At 49.4% G+C, this 18144-nt stretch overlaps 1 protein-coding gene across 1 annotated transcript; it reads left to right on the plus strand.

The window, feature by feature from the left end:
• The first annotated feature begins 110 nt into the window (after positions 1 to 110).
• On the plus strand, positions 111 to 6149 carry MRM3 (mitochondrial rRNA methyltransferase 3). The gene is made up of 4 exons (XM_081945484.1): positions 111 to 392; positions 1760 to 2004; positions 4125 to 4292; positions 5492 to 6149. The coding sequence occupies exons 1-4, from the start codon at positions 118 to 120 to the stop codon at positions 6016 to 6018; spliced, it is 1215 nt and encodes a 404-aa protein (XP_081801610.1). The 5' UTR covers positions 111 to 117; the 3' UTR covers positions 6019 to 6149.
• The last annotated feature ends 11995 nt before the right edge of the window (positions 6150 to 18144 follow it).

Here is an 18144-nt window from a genome sequence, read left to right on the forward strand (position 1 = left end):
TATTGCTGAAAAGAATAATTGTTCTGATTCGGCACAGCTATCCATCTCCTTGACATCGAAATCTCGCGAAACTAGTGCTAATACTCTCATCTTTGACTATTTCCGCCCGTGAGCAAGATGGCGTCCTTGTTTAGGCATGCGTGGGCTCCTCTACTCTTGACGCCGTGTCGGATTAGCTTTGGGAGCCGCCGCGGCATTCGCGGTCTAAGAAGGAAACCCCTCCGCGTGCTTCCCTCGGCCGCGGAGGCGCAAGAGAAGCAACGGATCGTCCCCAGCAAAGTTAAGGCCCCTTATATCCCTAAAGCGCCCCCAAAGGAGCGCCAACCGGAACCGGAACCCAAAGAGGCGGAGCTGCGTTATGAGCGGGCCGGACCCAACGAAAAGCGACTGAGGTAATTTCATTTGCGCAAAGCATCCTGGGTGCTGTAGTGCGAGCTACTGGGGGAAGTAAATAGAAATGGAAGAAGCGAACCACAATTCCCAGCGTCCTTCGGAAGAGACACGGGGAGTCGCGGCTTGTGACCGCGCAACGCTTCCTGGGAATTGTAGTTTTGAGGGGAATCGAGGCGAAAAGAGATTTTCTGATGATATAGATAGAGGATAAATGTGGTAGGCAGGTAGGCAGGCAGGCAGATAAACAGATAGATACTGGGAGAGAGACAGATATGTACATACATATAGATTAGATAGAAATGGATAGATGATAGGTATAGATAAGATAGATGATGGATAGTAGGTAGGCAGAGAGATAGATTAGATATTTAGATAGATAGATGATAGATAGATAGATAGATAGATAGATAGATAGATAGATAGATAGATGATAGATAGATAGATAGATAGATAGATAGATAGATGATAGATGATAGATACCCTGTTTCCCTGAAAATAAGACCTCCCCGGATAATAAGCCCTCCCCAAAAATATTCCAGCACAGTAGCAGCCATGGGGTAACCACGCTCGCTGCCTCCTGCACCTCAAAAATAATAAGACCTCCCTGAAAATAAGTCCAAGCGCTTATTTTGGGGGTCAAGGTCAGGGAAACACGGTGGATAGATGGATGGATGGATGGATGGATGGATGGAAGATAGATAGATAGATGATAGATAGATAGATAGATAGATAGATAGATAGATAGATAGATAGATGATAGATAGATAGATAGAGTAGATTGACAGAGACAGATACTGGGGGAGAGAGAGAGATATGTACATATAGATGTACGCATACATATAGATAGATAGAAATTGATAGATGATAGGTATAGATAGAGATGAGACAGATGGTGGATGGTAGGTAGGCATATAGATAGATAGATAGATAGATAGATAGAGAGAGAGAGAGAGAGAGAGAGAGAGAGAGAGAGAGAGATGGACATGCAAGACAGATACACAATAGAGATGGATATGGATAGAAAGATAGATATGGATGGATAAATATGATAGAAACATGATATAGCTCGATGATAGATATGATATAGACAGACAGACAGATAGATATTGATTGATGGATGATAGAAATAGCTAGAGAACTTGATAGATTAAAGCTAGTGAGATAGAGAAAGAAAGATAGCTACAAAGACAGACAGATATAAAATTAGAACGGTGGATGGATGAATGGATAGAGAGATAGAGACAGAGATTAGATAGATAGAGAGAATCAGCCCACTTTTGGGTGATGCCCTGTTACTTTCTTTTGCTCTTCCTTTTGTTTTAAAGCCTTCCTGGCAGACTTTCACAGACCCCGCTTTTCCCAACAGGAATTTGGTGACCCTTGCTAAGTCCAGAGCGTTTCGCGAGAAGCATGGGAGAATCCTGCTGGAAGGACGGAGGCTCATTACAGACGCCCTGGAGGCGGGAGCTGTTCCGCAGACGATCTTCTTTAGCCTAATGGAGAACCTGAAGCTGCTGCCTGCGGCCAAACTCAAACGGGCCGCCCTCGTCAAAGTGAAATACAACGAGATCAAGATGTGGTCAGACGTCATCACACCACAGGGGTTAATTGGTAAGTTCCAGTAGAAATCGGAAGGCTTCAGACATAGTTGTTGTGTATTTATGAGATTTTTATCCTGCTTTTATGATTTCATAAGTAACTTGAAACAAGGAACATATCTAATACTCTTTCTTCCTTCTGTTTTCCCCACAACAACAACCCTGTGAGGTGGGTTGGGCTGAGACAGGAGCTGACCCAGCTGGCTTTCATGCCTAAGGCAGGACTAGAATTCACTGTCTCCTGGTGATTGGCTCAGAGTCACCTAATCAGCTTTCATACCTAATGTGGGACTAGAACTCACTGTCTCCTGGTGATTGGCCCAAGTTCACCTAATCAGCTTTCATACCTAATGTGGGACTAGAACTCCCCGTCTCCTGGTGATTGGCCCAAGTTCACCTAATCAGCTTTCATACCTAATGTGGGACTAGAACTCACTGTCTCCTGGTGATTGGCTCAAAGTCACCTAATCAGCTTTCATACCTACCGTATTTTTGGAGTATAAGACGCACTGGAGTATAAGATGCATCAAGATTTTGAAGAGGCAAATTAAACTCTCTGCAGACCTCCCAAAAATGGCCCGTTTTTCGTGAAAACAGACCCATTTTTTTTTTCAAAAAAAGGGCATGACTAGCCTTTAGGAGGCTTGTAGAGTGCTCGTGGGGGGTGGGGCCCTGCAAAAATGAGCCAAAAATGGCCCATTTTTCACGAAAAGGGCCAGTTTTTTTGTCAGAAAGGCATGTATAGCCTTTAGGGGGCTTATAGAATGTTCCTGGGAGCTGGGGTGGAGCAGGGGAAATTGAGCAAAAAAAGCCCTGTTTTTCGCTTATTTTTTCTCTCCCCAACTCCCAGGAGCACTCTGGAAGCCTCCTAAAGACTCTGCACGGCCATTTTGATGAAGGGGGTGGGGTTTCGGGAGGCAAAATTGCTGTATTCAGTGTATAAGACGCACCCAGCCTCTTTTTTGAGGGAAAAAGTGTGTCTTATACTCTGAAAACTACAGTAATGCAGGACTAGAACTCACCATCTCCTGGTGATTGACTCAAAGTCATCTAATCAGCTTTCATGCCTAATGCAGGACTAGAACTCACCGTCTCCTGGTGATTGGCCCAAAATCCTCTAGCCAGCTTTCGAGCCTAAGACAGGACTAGAACTCACCATGTCCCAGTGATGGGCCCAAAGACACCCAGTCAGCTTTCATATCTAATGTAGGACTAGAACTCTCCGTCTCCTGGTGATTGGCCCAAAGTCACCTAATCAGCTTTCATATCTAATGTAGGACTAGAACTCACTGTCTCCTGGTGATTGGCCCAAAGTCACGCAACTGGCTTTCGTGCCTGAGGCGGGACTAGAGTTCAGTCTACACTATCAATCATTGGCCCATAGTCACCCAGCCAGCTTTAGCCACCTAAAATGAAACTAGAATTCACAGTCTCCTAGTGATTGACCCAAAGTCACCCGGCTGAATTTCTGTGCCTAAGACGGGACTAGAAAAGACTGTCATCCACTGTCATCTCTGACTGGATGATGGTGGGGAACGGAAGGATTGATACCCCTTGCAGACAGCTGGTCATTTGCATCCTTTTAGAACGTCCTTCAGCCCACTTGGAGGTTTCTCTGTGTCCTCAGGGTCACCTGGGTGGTGCAATATTGTTACTGTAGTCTGCAATTCTTTTCCCTCTGGAAATCCATTCCTTCTCCCACAACCATTCCAAGGGTGTCCATCCCAAATTGTATAGCTAAAGGTCTGTAGAGATTCTCAGTCATCCAAGCCACAGTTGCCCCAAAGGTGCTTTTTTCAGGAGGCAACTGGACTTTCTTGTTTTTTCTTTGAAGAGGTTTCACTTCTCATCCAAAGAAGCTTCTTCCGCTCTGGGGAATGGAAGGGTTGAAACTCCTTGCAGACAGCAGGTCATTTGCCTCCTGAAAAAAGCACTTTGGGGACAACTATGACCTGGGTGACTGAGAATCTCTACAGAGGTCCAGCTGAGGCCATGGGGATTAAGGATCTGGTCAGCTCAGGGTTCAATCTGCAGCTGGGGGTTGGACCAAGGCCTGTTTCTCTGCCCCCAACCCAGTCTGACTCCTCTTCCCCTCCCAGCCAATCACCTCCCGCCTCTCTTGCTTTCTCGCAGGCATTTTCGCCATGCCCCATCACGCCAAAATGACCTACCCCGAAATCCCGCAGGAGCAAGTCCTGCCCCTCACCCTGATCTGCGACAACATTCGGGACCCCGGAAATCTGGGCACCATCCTCAGATCGGCGGCGGGAGCCGGCTGCTACAGTGTGTTGCTTGTAAAAGGTGAGGAGGGGGCCGCTGGGCATTGGTTGGATGGGGAGAAGTGGGCTGGATTTGATCTCGGTCATCCCTCCATGGGGTGGGAAGGGGGAAATTGGCACAATAGGTGGGAGGAGGTGGTTGGATCGCTTCTGGCAAAAGTCAGGACTTTTGCTTGGAAATTTTACGTGAGGCGGGTGTATCAAAATGTTTCCCCTGCAAAGGGAAAGGAGGGTTTCATGAGCCGAGCCCGAGTGCGAATCCTGGGTCGTCAGATTTTGATATTGTCTCAATTTGAAGAGGGTAAAAAGATGGTTTTACTTCTGTGCAGCTTCTTTGACTGCCAAGAGGGGAGGATTTCCACTCCCAGAATTCCCCAGCCAGAATGCTTTAAGAGGGGAGGACTTCCACTCACAGAATTCCCCAGCCAGCCATGCTTTAAGAGGGATGGACTTCCACTCCCAGAATCCCCCAGCCAGAATGCTTTAAGAGGGATGGACTTCCACTCCCAGAATCCCCCAGCCAGCATGCTTTAAGATGGATGGACTTCCACTCCCAGAATTCCCCAGCCAGCTATGCTTTAAGATGGATGGACTTCCACTCCCAGAATTCTTCAGCCAGCATGCTTTAAGAGGGGTGGGCTTCCACTCCCAGAATCCCCCAGCCAGGATGCTTTAAGAGGGGAGGACTTCCACTCCCAGAATCCCCCAGCCAGGATGCTTTAAGAGGGGAGGACTTCCACTCCCAGAATCCCCCAGCCAGCCATGCTTTAAGAGGGGAGGACTTCCACTCCCAGAATCCCCCAGCCAGGATGCTTTAAGAGGGGAGGACTTCCACTCCCAGAATTCCCCAGCCAGGATGCTTTAAGAGGGGTGGGCTTCCACTCCCAGAATTCCCCAGCCAGCATGCTTTAAGAGGGGTGGGCTTCCACTCCCAGAATTCCCCAGCCAGGATGCTTTAAGAGGGGAGGACTTCCACTCCCAGAATCCCCCAGCCAGGATGCTTTAAGAGGGGAGGACTTCCACTCCCAGAATCCCCCAGCCAGCATGCTTTAAGAGGGGAGGACTTCCACACCCAGAATTCCCCAGCCAGCAGGCTTTAAGAGGGCTGTACCCTCTAACTGGCTGTGGAATTCTGGGAGTTGAAGTCTCCCCCCCTTACCTTTGCCCATATGGCGAAGTATTGCTACCTCCTCTTTCTTCTTCCTCTCCTCCTTCCTGCAGGCTGCGTTGATCCCTGGGAACCCAAAGTCCTTCGGGCAGGGATGGGAGCCCATTTCCGGATCCCCATCATTTCCAACCTGGAGTGGGACTTGGTGCCCAATTACCTGCCCACCGAGAGCTGCATCCACGTGGCCGAGAGTGGTCACGGGAGGCCCCCAGAAGAGGCCAAACAGGCTTCCCCAGCCCAGGCTGCTCCCTGGAAACCCAAATCCTCCAACCGGACGTCCCAGCTGGGCGGCCAGGAGAAAAAGGAGGAGGAAGAACCAATCTTGCTGAAACTCCAGCCGTATTACAATCCGTGGATGGAGGCCTCCGTGGCCGTCGTGGTCGGCGGGGAGACCCATGGGGTGAGCCCCGAAGCCAAGCAGCTGGTCGAGAGGAGTGGCGGGAAGCAGCTGGCCATCCCCGTGGTCCCCGGCGTGGAGAGTTTGAACTCTGCCATGGCTGCCAGCATCCTCCTCTTCGAGGCCAAGAGACAGTGGCTGATGAAGGAAAGCGGTGCTTCCGGGCTCCAGTTGAAACAGTGAGGACTAGAATCCCGAATCTCGACTTTTGTTTGGAAAGTTTTTTTAAAAAAAGGCTCTCCGAGTGGTCTCCTTTTCAGCCTCCGCTACATTGCGGCTTCTTGGGGGAGAGGGGCTTTCAGAGAGGAGGCAGGGGGAAAAAAAAGTCAAGATGGCCACAAAAATTAGGTAACCGAACTCCGCCCCCTTTCGTATAGATGCGAGGCTTTGGTCAGGCAAAGCTGGGGATGGGCCATTTGACTTTTTGGGACATGTGCATGCACACACACAAACAAACACACAGAGATCTCACACAGAGATCTCACAGGTACAGATCTCACACATCACACACAGGTACAGATCTCTCTCTCTCTCTCTCCCTCCCTCCCTCCCTCCCTCCCTCCCTCCCTCCCTCCCTCCCTCCCTCCCTCCTCTCTCTCTCTCTCTCTCTCTCTCTCTCTCTCTCTCTCTCTCTCTCACACACACACACACACACACACACACACACACACACATGTCACCTTCCCCTCTGTCCAAACGGGACAATTTCTGGCAGCCCCGCGAAGGGCAAGTTGAGGGCGGATGTTGCCAAAAGGGACTGTGCTGTTGTGGGTCAGGATTTGCACACTTTCTTGGCAAATCCATGAAGAGATCGGGGTGCAGCTAGTCCTCAACGGCCGTCGCAATTCTGGTTATACGTCGCCCCAGGCATCTGTTGAAACGTGCTGCAGCTCACGAAAGCGTCAGAAGTTTTCAATCCAATGTTTTTGAGTCCAAAACACGGCTCTCGGATTCTTCCGACCGACACCCCTGGCCTCTGGCAATGTAATAAAACACTCGTGGCGACTGGCCGTCTGGATTGATTTCTTTCTGTGCTTTAGCGGCGCACAGAAATTTAGCAGGTCAGTAAAAATTCCAGTCTTTTGGATGAGTTAACAGTACTCATTTCAGAATAACAGAGTTGGAAGGGACCTCGGAGGTCCTCTAGACCAGTGTTTTTCAACCTTGGCAACTTGAAGATGTCCGGACTTCAAGTCCCAGAATTCCCCAGCCAGCGAATGCTGGCTGGGGAATTCTGGGAGTTGAAGTCCAGACATCTTCAAGTTGTCAAGGTTGAAAAACACTGGTCTAGACCAACCCCCTGCTCAAGCAGGAGACCCTAAAAACCATCTGAGGCAAAGAGTTGTCCAATCTCTTCTTAAAGACCTCCAGTGATGGGAGTCCCCACAGCTTCTGGAGGCAAGTCGTTCCACGGATTAAAGTAGTCCTCAATCTACGACCACAGCCCAGCCCACCGTTTCTGTTGCTGAGTGAGACGCTAAGTGAATGTTGCCCCATCTTACAACTTTTCTGGCCGCAGTTTGTTCAGTGGGATCCCTACAGTGAAGCTATGAACACGGTTGCTAAGTGAATCTGTCTTCCCCATTGCTTGCCAGAAGGTCGTAAAACGGGAACAGATGACCCCGGGACGCTGCAACCATCATAAACACGAATCAGTGGCCAAGTGTCCTGAATTTTGATCACGTGGCTGTGGGAATGCCGCAATGGTCGTATGTGTGAAAAACTGTCATAAGTCACTTTTCAGTGCCGTTGTAACTTTGAATGGTCATTGAACAAACCGTTGTATGTTTAGGACTATGTTTAATTGTTCTCACTGTCAGGAAATTTCTCCTCAGTTCTAGGTTGCTTCTCTCCTTGATTAGTTTTCACCCATTGCTTCTTGTTCTATTCTCAGGTGCTTTGGAGAATAGTTTGACTCCCTCTTCTTTGTGGCAACCCCTGAGATATTGGAAGGCTGCTATCATGTCTCCCCTAGTCCTTCTTTTCATTCAATACAATACAAATACAATAGTAGAGTTGGAAGGGACCTTGGAGGTCTTCTAGTCCAACCCCCTGCCTAGGCAGGAAACCCTATACCGTTTCAGACAAACGGCTATCCAACATCTTCTTAAAGACTTCCAGTGTTGGGGAATTGCTTCTTGTTCTGCCTTCAGGTGCTTTGGAGAATAGCTTAACTTTCTCAGGTTTTCTCTTGAAAATGTTTCACTTCTCATCCAAGAAGCTTCTTCAATTCAGACTGAATGGTGGGGAAGGGAAGGGGTTATATTCTTTGCATGCATTTGGTCATTAGTACTCTGAGGGTCCGTAGTTAGCTCTCTGAGAATAAGTTGAAGACAGAATTACAGAGTTGGAAGGGACCTTGGAGGTCTTCTAGTCCAACCCCCTGCCTAGGCAGGAAACCCTATACCGTTTCAGACAAATGGCTATCCAACATCTTCTTAAAGACTTCCAGTGTTGGGGCATTCACAACTTCTGGAGGCAACTTCTGTTCTATTGATTAATTGTTCTAACTGTCAGGAAGTTTCTCCTCAGTTCTAAGTTGCTTCTCTCCTTGATTAGTTTCCACCCATTGCTTCTTGTTCTACCCTCAGGTGCTTTGGAGAATAGCTTGACTCCCTCTTCTTTGTGGCAACCCCTGAGATATTGGAAGACTGCTATCATGTCTCCCCTAGTCCTTCTTTTCATTAAATTAAATTTCAGAAGCTGGCAGCCAAAGAATTTTTTTTCTCACCAGTTCACATTTTCACACTCCTTTCCTTTTCTTTTTTTTTTTTCCATTTCCATCCCCTGCTTTTGCTTGTCAAAAGCGATGAAAGTCGGTTCAGACCGCCGAGCTGGCGAAAACAATGTGCAACAAAAGAATTGTAATCCTTCTGTTTTGTTTTGTTTTTCCTCTTGCCGAAAACGTTTACAATGTGCTGCATAAAATCCACTGGCCCTGTGAAAAAGACCGCAGGGTGACATCACTTCTTCCCTTTGATCCCTGGCCAAAAAGCCGGACAGGCTCGCTTACTCCCAAATTTGGCTGTGTTTGTTCAGGAGGGGCTTGGCTCCCTTTGGATTTAAAAAAATAATATTTTCCCCTTGTGTTGAATTGCCCTTCCTTTGCAGGACTCCTGAGGTCTTTCGGTCGTAAAGAAAACTTTGTGTTCCAACTCAAATCTTATTTTCTTTTTGCTCTGAAGGCGTAATCCCCGTGCATTAGAGTTTACCAGGTTAACAGAGTTGGAAGGGACCTTGTAGGTCATCTAGTCCAACCCCACTGCCCAAGCAGGAGATCCTACGCCATTTCTGACAGAGGGCAGCCCAGTCTATTCTTGAAAGCTTCCAGTGATGAAGCTCCCACAACTTCCGGAGGCAACTTCTGTTCCATTAGTTCATTGCTTTCACTGTCCGAAAATTTCTCCTTATTTCCAGGTTGAATCTCTCCTTAGTCAGTTTCCATCCATTCTTCCTTCTCTGCCCTTCAGGTGCCTTGGAAAATAGCTTGACCCCCTTCCTCTCTGGGGCAGCCCCTCAAATCTAGGAAGATGCTCTAATGCACGGGTGTCCAAACTTGGGAACTTTAAGACTTGTGGACTTCAACTCCCAGAATTCCCCAGCCAGCCATGCTGGCTGGGGATTTCTGAGAGTTGAAGTCCACAAGTCTTAAAGTTCCCAAGTTTGGACACCCCTGCTCTAATGTCTCCCCTGATCCTTCTCTTCCCTAGACTAGCCACGCCCAATTCCTGCAACTGTTCATTGTGTGTTTTAATCTCCAGGCCTTTGATAATCTTAGATAGATTCAGATTAACAGAGTTGGAAGGGACCTTGCAGGTCATCTAGTCCAACCCCCTGCCCAAGCAGGAGACCTACACCATTTCTGATGGATGGCAGTCCAGTCTATTCTTGAAAGCCTCCAGGGATGGAGCTCCCACAACTTCCGAAGGCAACTTCTCTTCCATGGGTTCATTGCTTTCACTGTGAGAAAATTTCTCCTTATTTCCAGGTTGAATCTCTCCTTGTTCAGTTTCCATCTATTATTCCTTGTCTGGCCTTCGGGTGCTTTGGAGAATAGCTTGACCCCTTCCTCTCTGGGGCAGCCCCTCAAATATTGGAAGATGCTCTCCTGTCTCTCCTGGTCCTTCTCTTCCCTAGACAAGCCATGCTCAGTTCCTGCAACTGTTCAGCGTATGTTTTAGTCTCCAGTCCCCTCATCATCCTGGTTGCTCTTCTCTGCACTTCTTCTAGAGTCTCCACATCTCTACATCGCTATTAATTTTGGGGCACCATATTATTTAGCCCAGGAAGTATATTTTTGTCTTCTATGCAACTTTTTTCAAGCCGTGAGGTTATTTTAATTGGGGGTTTTCCCCCCTTTCGTTTTAATTTCCAAACCTGACAGGCAGATGTTCACGCTTAAAAGTTTTAAAGAAAAAAAAACAATAAAAATAATAACTTTGAAGCACAACCCAGCTGGTCGAGATCCAAGTCCCAAGGACAAACCTAAGATTTCAACTAAGCCATCATTTAGCCTCATCATTCTTGGGCTTAAAATAAGACATTGGAAAACCACAAGGGACATTGCCCAGCCTGGTTTCCCCCCAGTTAATGAAGGCCTCGGAGGGGCTCTTGAATCTTCCGAAATGCTTCTTCCTCCCAGGTGTCTCTCCGCACCTGGGCGGAGCTGCCATTTGCAAGAGGAGCGATTGACAGGAATCTTTTTCTTCTCCTTTTTTGAGGGCTTAGATGTCGTATCGGTTTTCCCTTCCTGGACTCGGAAGCATTTTTCTCAAATACTTTCCTTTGGGGTTTTGGGAAATGAGGCCGGAGAGCTACTCCTGGCCAGCAGGTGGCAATGTCTTCATTGTAAGGCTAGATGAGACCACCGACCCCACAGCTCTCTGGTGTCTGTCTGTATTGTCTATCATCTATCTATCAATCTAATATCTGTTTATCCATCTCTATAAATCTATCTCTATATCTATCATCCACCCATCCGCTCTACCTATATCTATCTATCTATCTATCTATCTATCTATCTATCTATCTATCTATCTATCTATCTATCTTCTATCTATCTATCATCCATCCATCACTCTATCTACCATCTGTCTACTCTACATCTATCCATATCTATCAATTTATCATCCATCCATCCCTATATCTATCATCCATCTACATCTATCCATATCTATCAATTTATCATCCATCCATCCCTATATCTATCTGTTTATCATCCATCTACATCTATCCATATCTATCAATTTATCATCCATCCATCCCTATATCTATATCATTATCTACAGTATATCTATCTATCATCTATCTATCCATCCATCCATCCATCATCTATCTCTATCCATACTATTTATATATCCATATCTATCAATCTATCATCCATCCATCTCTGTATCTATTTCTATCTATCTATCTATCTATCTATCTATCTATCTATCTATCTATCTATCTATCTATCTATCTATCTATCTATCTATCATCTATCTATTCTGACCCCCTCCTCTTGTATACCAAGACACTCTGACACAAAGTCTCTTCAAAGATGTTTATTGACATACAGGTTCCACCTTGGCAGCAATCCAGCCTGCCAAGGTCAAGATAGCACTCTGGGCAGCAATCCAGCTACAGCGACACCCCTTGGCAGCAATCCAGCTACCAAGCTCCAGATAATCACCTTAGCAGCACTCCTGCCTGCCAAGGTCCAGGGAACAGATTGACAGCAATCCAGCCTGCCAAAGTACAACACAGATCTGAGCTTCTCCAACTCCAATGATCAGTTGATTCCTGCAAAGGGTGTGTCCACAAGCAGTCCCTTTATAGTCTGGAGAGGAGTCTAATGATCAGCAGCTGAGAGCCATTACCTCCTGTAATTGCTCAACTGCTCCTTATGCCGGGTAGCACGTCGGTAACGAGCATCTAATAGCTCACTGCTGATGTCTGACTCACTGTCCTGTGACTCCACCCCACTGCTCCAAGGCATGACATCAGGAGCCCCCTTCCTTTGGCTTTCACCACTGCTCCATGCCTCAGGCACCCCCTGGTGGCCAACCAGCCTCTCTGCGCCCTGCTCAGCGTCGGAACCCTGTCCAGGGTCCCCCACCTCCTCTTGAGCCGACTCAGAGGGACCCTCGCTGTCGGAGTCTGGTGGCAACTCCAACGGCTCCTGCTGGGCCACAACACTATCTATCTATCTATCTATCTATCTATCTATCTATCTATCTATCTATCTATCTATCTATCTATCTATCTATCTATCTATCATCTACCTACCTACCTACCTACCTACCTACCTACCTACCTACCTACCTACCTATCATCTATCCACACTAATCTATGCATATCTATATCTACCTATTAAGTATCTTATCTATCTCTGTGTATCTAATCTATCATCTATGTATCATCTCTATCATCTATCTTATCATTTATCTTCTATATACGGTATTTATTATCTCTATGTCTACCTTTCCGTCTATCATCTGTCTGTCTTGTCTAATCTGGTGAGTGTGAGAAATGGTTGTAAGTCGCTTTTTTCAGTGCCATTATAACTTTGAAGTGTCACTAAATGAACGGTTGTTGGGGACGCCCTGCGTTCAGACATTGTTGGTAGAAATGCTTGCATTCTTCCCGTCCTGCGCACACAGACAGACCCAGGCAAGGAGAGACATTGGGTTGTCCCGATGGACATTTGTGAAGTGAATTTTGCCTCGTTTTACGACCTTTCTTGCTACAGTTGATAAATGAATTGAATCAAATCGAATAACAGAGTTGGAAGGGACCTTGGAGGTCTTCTAGTCGAACCCCTTGCTTAGGCAGGAAACCCTATACCATTCCAGACAAATGGCTATCCAACATCTTCTTAAAAGACTTCCAGTGTTGGGGCATTCACAACCTCTAGAGGCAAGCTGTTCCACTGGTTAATTGTTCTAACTGTCAGGAAATTTCTCCTCAGTTCTAAGTTGCTTCTCTCCTTGATTAGTTTCCACCCATTGCTTCTTGTCCTGCCCTCAGGTGCTTTGCAGAATAGCTTGACTCCCTCTTCTTTGGGGCAGCCCCTGAGATATCGCTGTAGTTGTTAAGGTAGCCACACCGTTGTTAAGTGAGTCTGGCTTCCACGTTGATTTTGCTTGTCAGAAGGTCGCAAAAGGGGGATCACGACTGTCATAAATACATGCCAGTTGCCAAGTGTCATAACCCAGTTAAAGGTTACACACAGACAAACAAGACTGTAGTGTTATAACCAACAAACCATCCATCCATCTCCAGGGCTTGTCTAAGATGTCTAATATACTGATTAAGCTTGAATACAAGTAATTCTCACCACCATTCATTTAGTGACTGTTCGAAGTTGCAGCAGCACTGATAAAGTGACTTATGACCATTTTTCACACTTACGACCGTTGCAGCAGCCCCCCAGGGTCACAGGATCCAAATTCAGACACTTGGCAACCGACTCCTATTTATGACGGTCGCAGTGTCCCAGGGGGTCACGCAATCCCCCCTTGCGACCGACTAACCAACAAAGTTGCCCGATTCATTGAACGACCGTGTTCCTAGCAACGGCAGGGATTCACTTAACAACCGTGGAAAGAGGGGGGTTCGTAAAACGGGGTAAAACTCAGCCAACAACTGTCTCGCTTAGCCACGGGAATTTGGGGCTCAGTTGTGGGTCGAGGACTACCGTACCTGTAATTCTGTTTTGGGAGGGAAGCTTTGAATCTGTAAAATGGGGTTTTTGAAAAGGAAGAAGGCGGGAACGGCAGACCCAACGGTGAAATTCGACCACCCCTGGTTGGCTCCGCCCATATCCGCCCGTCCCTTTTGGCCACTCGCCTCCCACCCCTTCCAGCCAGTGGTGGGTTGCTCTTCCTGTCGCTAGCGGACTTGATCTGTTTGTGCATGTGCCTGACGTGCGCTGCGCATGCATGCGCAATCCACCCCTGCGACAACCAGCTGCTTGTTGGGGCTTGCGCAGGCGCTACATGCTGTGCGCAGTGTGCCTTTTGGCATAAATACAGCTATAGAGCGCGGGTAGGCGGGTGGGCTAAACAAGCCACCGTACCGGTACGCTCTCAGCTGCTCCAGGCCACTCCCGTTATGGCTGTACCGGCAGAAACCCACCACTGCTTCCAGCCGCTCGCCCCTTCCAGCTGTTTGCCCCGCCCACTCACTCCCGCCCTATATGTTGCCTTCGCCACGCGGCCCAGTTAATCACCCTGCTGGCTCGAGCGGACTAACATTGGGAGCCAAGCAGCTGGGCCAAGAATGCCCCCCCATCCATCGGGGGGGGCCACATCCACCATGAAACAGATGAATGGAACTATCACCTATCCTTTGCCACCATTTACCATTTACCACCTTTGCCTTTCCCCCCACCATCTGGGATATTTAATCATGGCTTGCTCTCCCCCCCCCTTTCTCTCCAAGTTCTAAGTACCACCTGGACATTGAAAAACCCTCCGCCCTCCATTGAGACTCTAGCCCGCTGGTTTTTAACTATTAACTTTTATATCATCTGCACCCCTACCCTATCGGGATGGTCAACAACCTACCAATTTACTCGAGGACAGACCTGCTTCGCCTGCAGGAGGCCCCTCTCTCGCAGGTATGGCCCTTGGCTCTCTTAAGGGCCAGCCTTGATGACGGGTTCGTGAACCCCGAGAGGTGGAAGAAGAGGAAGCTGAGGGGCTTTTTAGCAAAATGTTTTATACTGTTTTTAGGGGGTTCTGGGAAGGGGGGGGGATAACCAGGCCAGGAGGGAAGCCAGTGCCACACGAACAGGTGAGTCCAGGAGGGAAGTGAGCGGAGTGGGGGGGGGAGAGGGAACAAACTATTCCAGTAGAGGGTTGTTTTATTACAACGGTCGCGGGGAGGGGGGGGATGTGAGGACAAGAGAAGATCACAAGGTCAGTTGGGAGACCGTGGCTGCTGGCTACGCCCGGTCGTTTGTACCAACCCCCGCAACCTAGGTGGTCGGGATCTACAGAGACAGGGCCTGCGGCTGATGCTTTGCAATGCAAGGTCCGTGACCAACAAGGCCCCCCTCATTAATGAGTTGATCTTTGAGGGGGAGCTGGACCTTGCAGGAATAACAGAGACCTGGTTGGGTCACGAGGGTGGTTTGCCCCTCGTGGAAATGTGCCCACCAGGTTTCCATGCATTTCATCAGCCTCGGGCCCTGGGTAAGGGTGGAGGGGTGGCGGTGGTTATACAGGATGGTCTAGAGCCGAGGGAGTTCACTGTTTCTCAGATACCCGGGTGTGAGTCACTTGGTGTGAAATGGGGCCCAGGGAGGCAGTGGGGTTTGCTGATTGTATACTTGGCTCCTCGCTATACGTCAGCAGCCCTGCCCGAGCTCCTCGAGCTGATCTCGGAGACGGCGGTGGAGATCCCCAAACTTTTGGTTATGGGGGATTTCAACCTGCCGTCGACGGGAGCAGCATCTGAGGTGGCTCGGGAGTTCATGGCTTCCATGACAGCCATGGGCCTGACCCAACTAATTCAGGGCCCCACACATGAGGGTGGCCACACACTGGACCTTGTTTTTGTATCTGAGCAGTGGACGAGTGATCTGGGAATAGGGGACTTAGACATTACTCCCCTGTCATGGTCAGATCACTCTTGTCTCCGGCTAGACTTCCCTGGCGCTACCCCCCACCGCGAGGAGGCAGAGCCAGTTTGTCCAAACTGGTACCGCCCCAAGCACCTGATGGAACCAGATAGGTTCCAGACGGAGCTTGGGCCGCTACCTGTAGCCCTGACCCGCGCTCGGTCGGAGGACCTAGTGGCCGCCTGGAATAGGGCGACGGCTGGGGCCTTGGACCGGGTTGCGCCTTTGCGACCTCTCCTACGGCAGCGACCCACCCGGGCTCCTTGGTATACCGAGGAGCTGAGGGTGATGAAGCGCCAGAGGAGACGTCTAGAGAGCAGGTGGAGGTCCTCACGCTCCGAGTCTGACCGAACACAGGTAAGAGCCTATTTACGGACTTACCTTGTGGCATTGAGAGCGGCCAAACGTAGACATTGTGCCGCTCTTATTGCGTCTGCGGATAACCGCCCTGCCGCCCTGTTTAGGGTCACCCGCTCCCTCTTGGTGCAAGAGACGCGGGGGGCACCCTTACAGGGTAGAGCAGAGGAGTTTGGAGAATATCTGCAGAACAAAGTCGCTCAGATCCGGAGTGGATGGGCCCCCTCCAGTGGTCTGGACGGGCCGTCAACAGTGAGTCTTGTGAGTCCACTCTGGGAGGAGTTTGACTCTGTTGCCCCCGAGGATTTAGACAGGTTGCGTGGAAGGCTGCGACCCACCACATGTTCATTGGACCCGTGTCCCTCCTGGCTGGTACTGGCATCCTGGGAGGTGACACGAGGCTGGCTTCTGGGCCTGGTGAACGCCTCGTTGGGTGAGGGATCCTTACCTACCGTCTTGAAAGAGGCGGTGGTGAGGCCCTTACTCAAGGGGCCTTCACTCGACCCAATGGAGCTAGCTAATTATCGTCCAGTCTCCAACCTTCCTTTTTTAGCGAAGATTGTTGAGAATGTGGTGGCGCAGCAGTTTCCGGGTCACCTCGATGAATCCGATTATCTAGACCCACGCCAGTCCGGCTTCCGACCCGGGCACAGCACTGAGACAGCCTTGGTCGCGTTGGTTGATGATCTCTGGAGGGCCAGAGATAGAGGTTGTTCCTCTATCCTGGTCCTATTAGATCTCTCAGCGGCTTTTGATACCATCGACCATGGTATCCTTCTGCGCCGGCTGGAGGGGATGGGAGTCGGAGGCACCGTGTTACGGTGGTTCGACTCTTACCTCTCCAGCCGGATGCAATATGTGTTGACAGGGGGGCAGAGATCGACCCCGAGGCCACTCTCTTGTGGGGTGCCGCAGGGGTCGGTTCTCTCGCCCCTTCTGTTCAATGCATACGTGAAGCCGCTGGGCGAGATCATCCGTGGTTTTGGGGTTGAATACCATCTGTACGCTGATGATACGCAGCTGTACATTTCAACCCCAAACCACCCCAACGAGGCTGTCGCAGTGATGTCCCGGTGTCTGGAAGCCGTCGGGGTCTGGATGGGGGACAACAGACTCAAACTCAACCCCTCCAAGACTGAGTGGCTGTGGCTTCCGGCACCTCGGTTCAGCCAGCTGACTCCATCGCTGGCCATAGGGGACGAGCTACTGCCCCCTGTGGAACGGGCGCGCAATTTGGGCGTCCTCCTAGATGCCCGGCTGTCAATGGATGACCATGTGGCAGCCGTTGCAAGGGGGGCGTTCCACCAGGTTCGCCTGGTGCGCCAGTTGCGCCCCCTACTGGACCGGGATGCCCTACGCACAGTCACTCATGCGCTGGTGACGTCTCGCCTAGATTACTGTAATGCTCTCTACATGGGGCTTCCCTTGGGACGCGCCTGGAGACTGCAACTAGTCCAGAACGCGGCCGCGCGGGTTATCATGGGGAGGTCTAGATACTCCCACGTAACACCGCTCCTGCGCGAGCTGCACTGGCTACCTGTGGTTTTTCGGGTGCGTTTCAAGGTCCTGATTACTATCTTTAAAGCGCTCCATGGCTCAGGACCTAGTTACTTGCGGGATCGCATCCTCCCACATACATCCCTGCGGCCAATCCGCTCTCACAGGGAGGGCTTTCTCCAAGTGCCGTCCACTAGGCAATGCCAGCGGGCGGCGCCAAGGAGTAGAGCCTTCTCTGTGATGGGCCCAACCCTCTGGAATGACCTCCCCCCCCGACATTAGAACCACCTCGGACTTCCGCTCCTTCCGACAAAAATTGAAGACTCACCTGTTCCGACTAGCTGGCCTGGCATGATTATAAATGTTACATCTATGAACTCCTGGTAGTATATTCTCATCTGGTTATTTTAAGGGTAATGTTTTAGTTTTAATTGTTTTTAGGGCTTTTAGCCTCATATTTATTCTTCTGTACAGTACTCTTAATTTTAATCTCCTCCACATACATACATATATTTATAGTTCTATTTATATTTGTATTTATCTGTGATTTATTGTGGACTGTACACCGCCCCGAGTCCCTTTTTGGGAGAGGGGGCGGTTTAGAAATGTGAATAAATAATAATAATAATAATAACCTCACCAGTCGCCTCGCCCGCATTCCGCCCACTCACCTTGGGGCAGGGTCCAGGGACGCGCCATTCTCCGAGGCCCCGGAGCCACTGCCCGCCTCGTCAGCCACACCCACTCAGTCACATGACCACACCCACCAAGCCACACCCACAGAACTGGTGGGGGTGGAATTGAATTTCACCACTGGGCGTGCCTCTGAAGCAAATTACAGTGTA

This window comes from Natrix helvetica (genome assembly GCF_964273705.1).
Source record: "Natrix helvetica genome assembly, chromosome: 2".
In the NCBI taxonomy this organism is placed as follows: Eukaryota; Metazoa; Chordata; class Lepidosauria; order Squamata; family Natricidae; genus Natrix; species Natrix helvetica.

Bases quoted from the DNA above. Each gene is read 5' to 3' on its own strand.
- MRM3 (XM_081945484.1), top strand. From the start codon at position 118: ATGGCGTCCTTGTTTAGGCATGCGTGGGCTCCTCTACTCTTGACGCCG. The intron at 393-1,759 runs GTAATTTCATTT...TTTTCCCAACAG, and splicing joins CCCAACGAAAAGCGACTGAG to GAATTTGGTGACCCTTGCTA. The intron at 4,293-5,491 runs GTGAGGAGGGGG...TCCTTCCTGCAG, and splicing joins CAGTGTGTTGCTTGTAAAAG to GCTGCGTTGATCCCTGGGAA.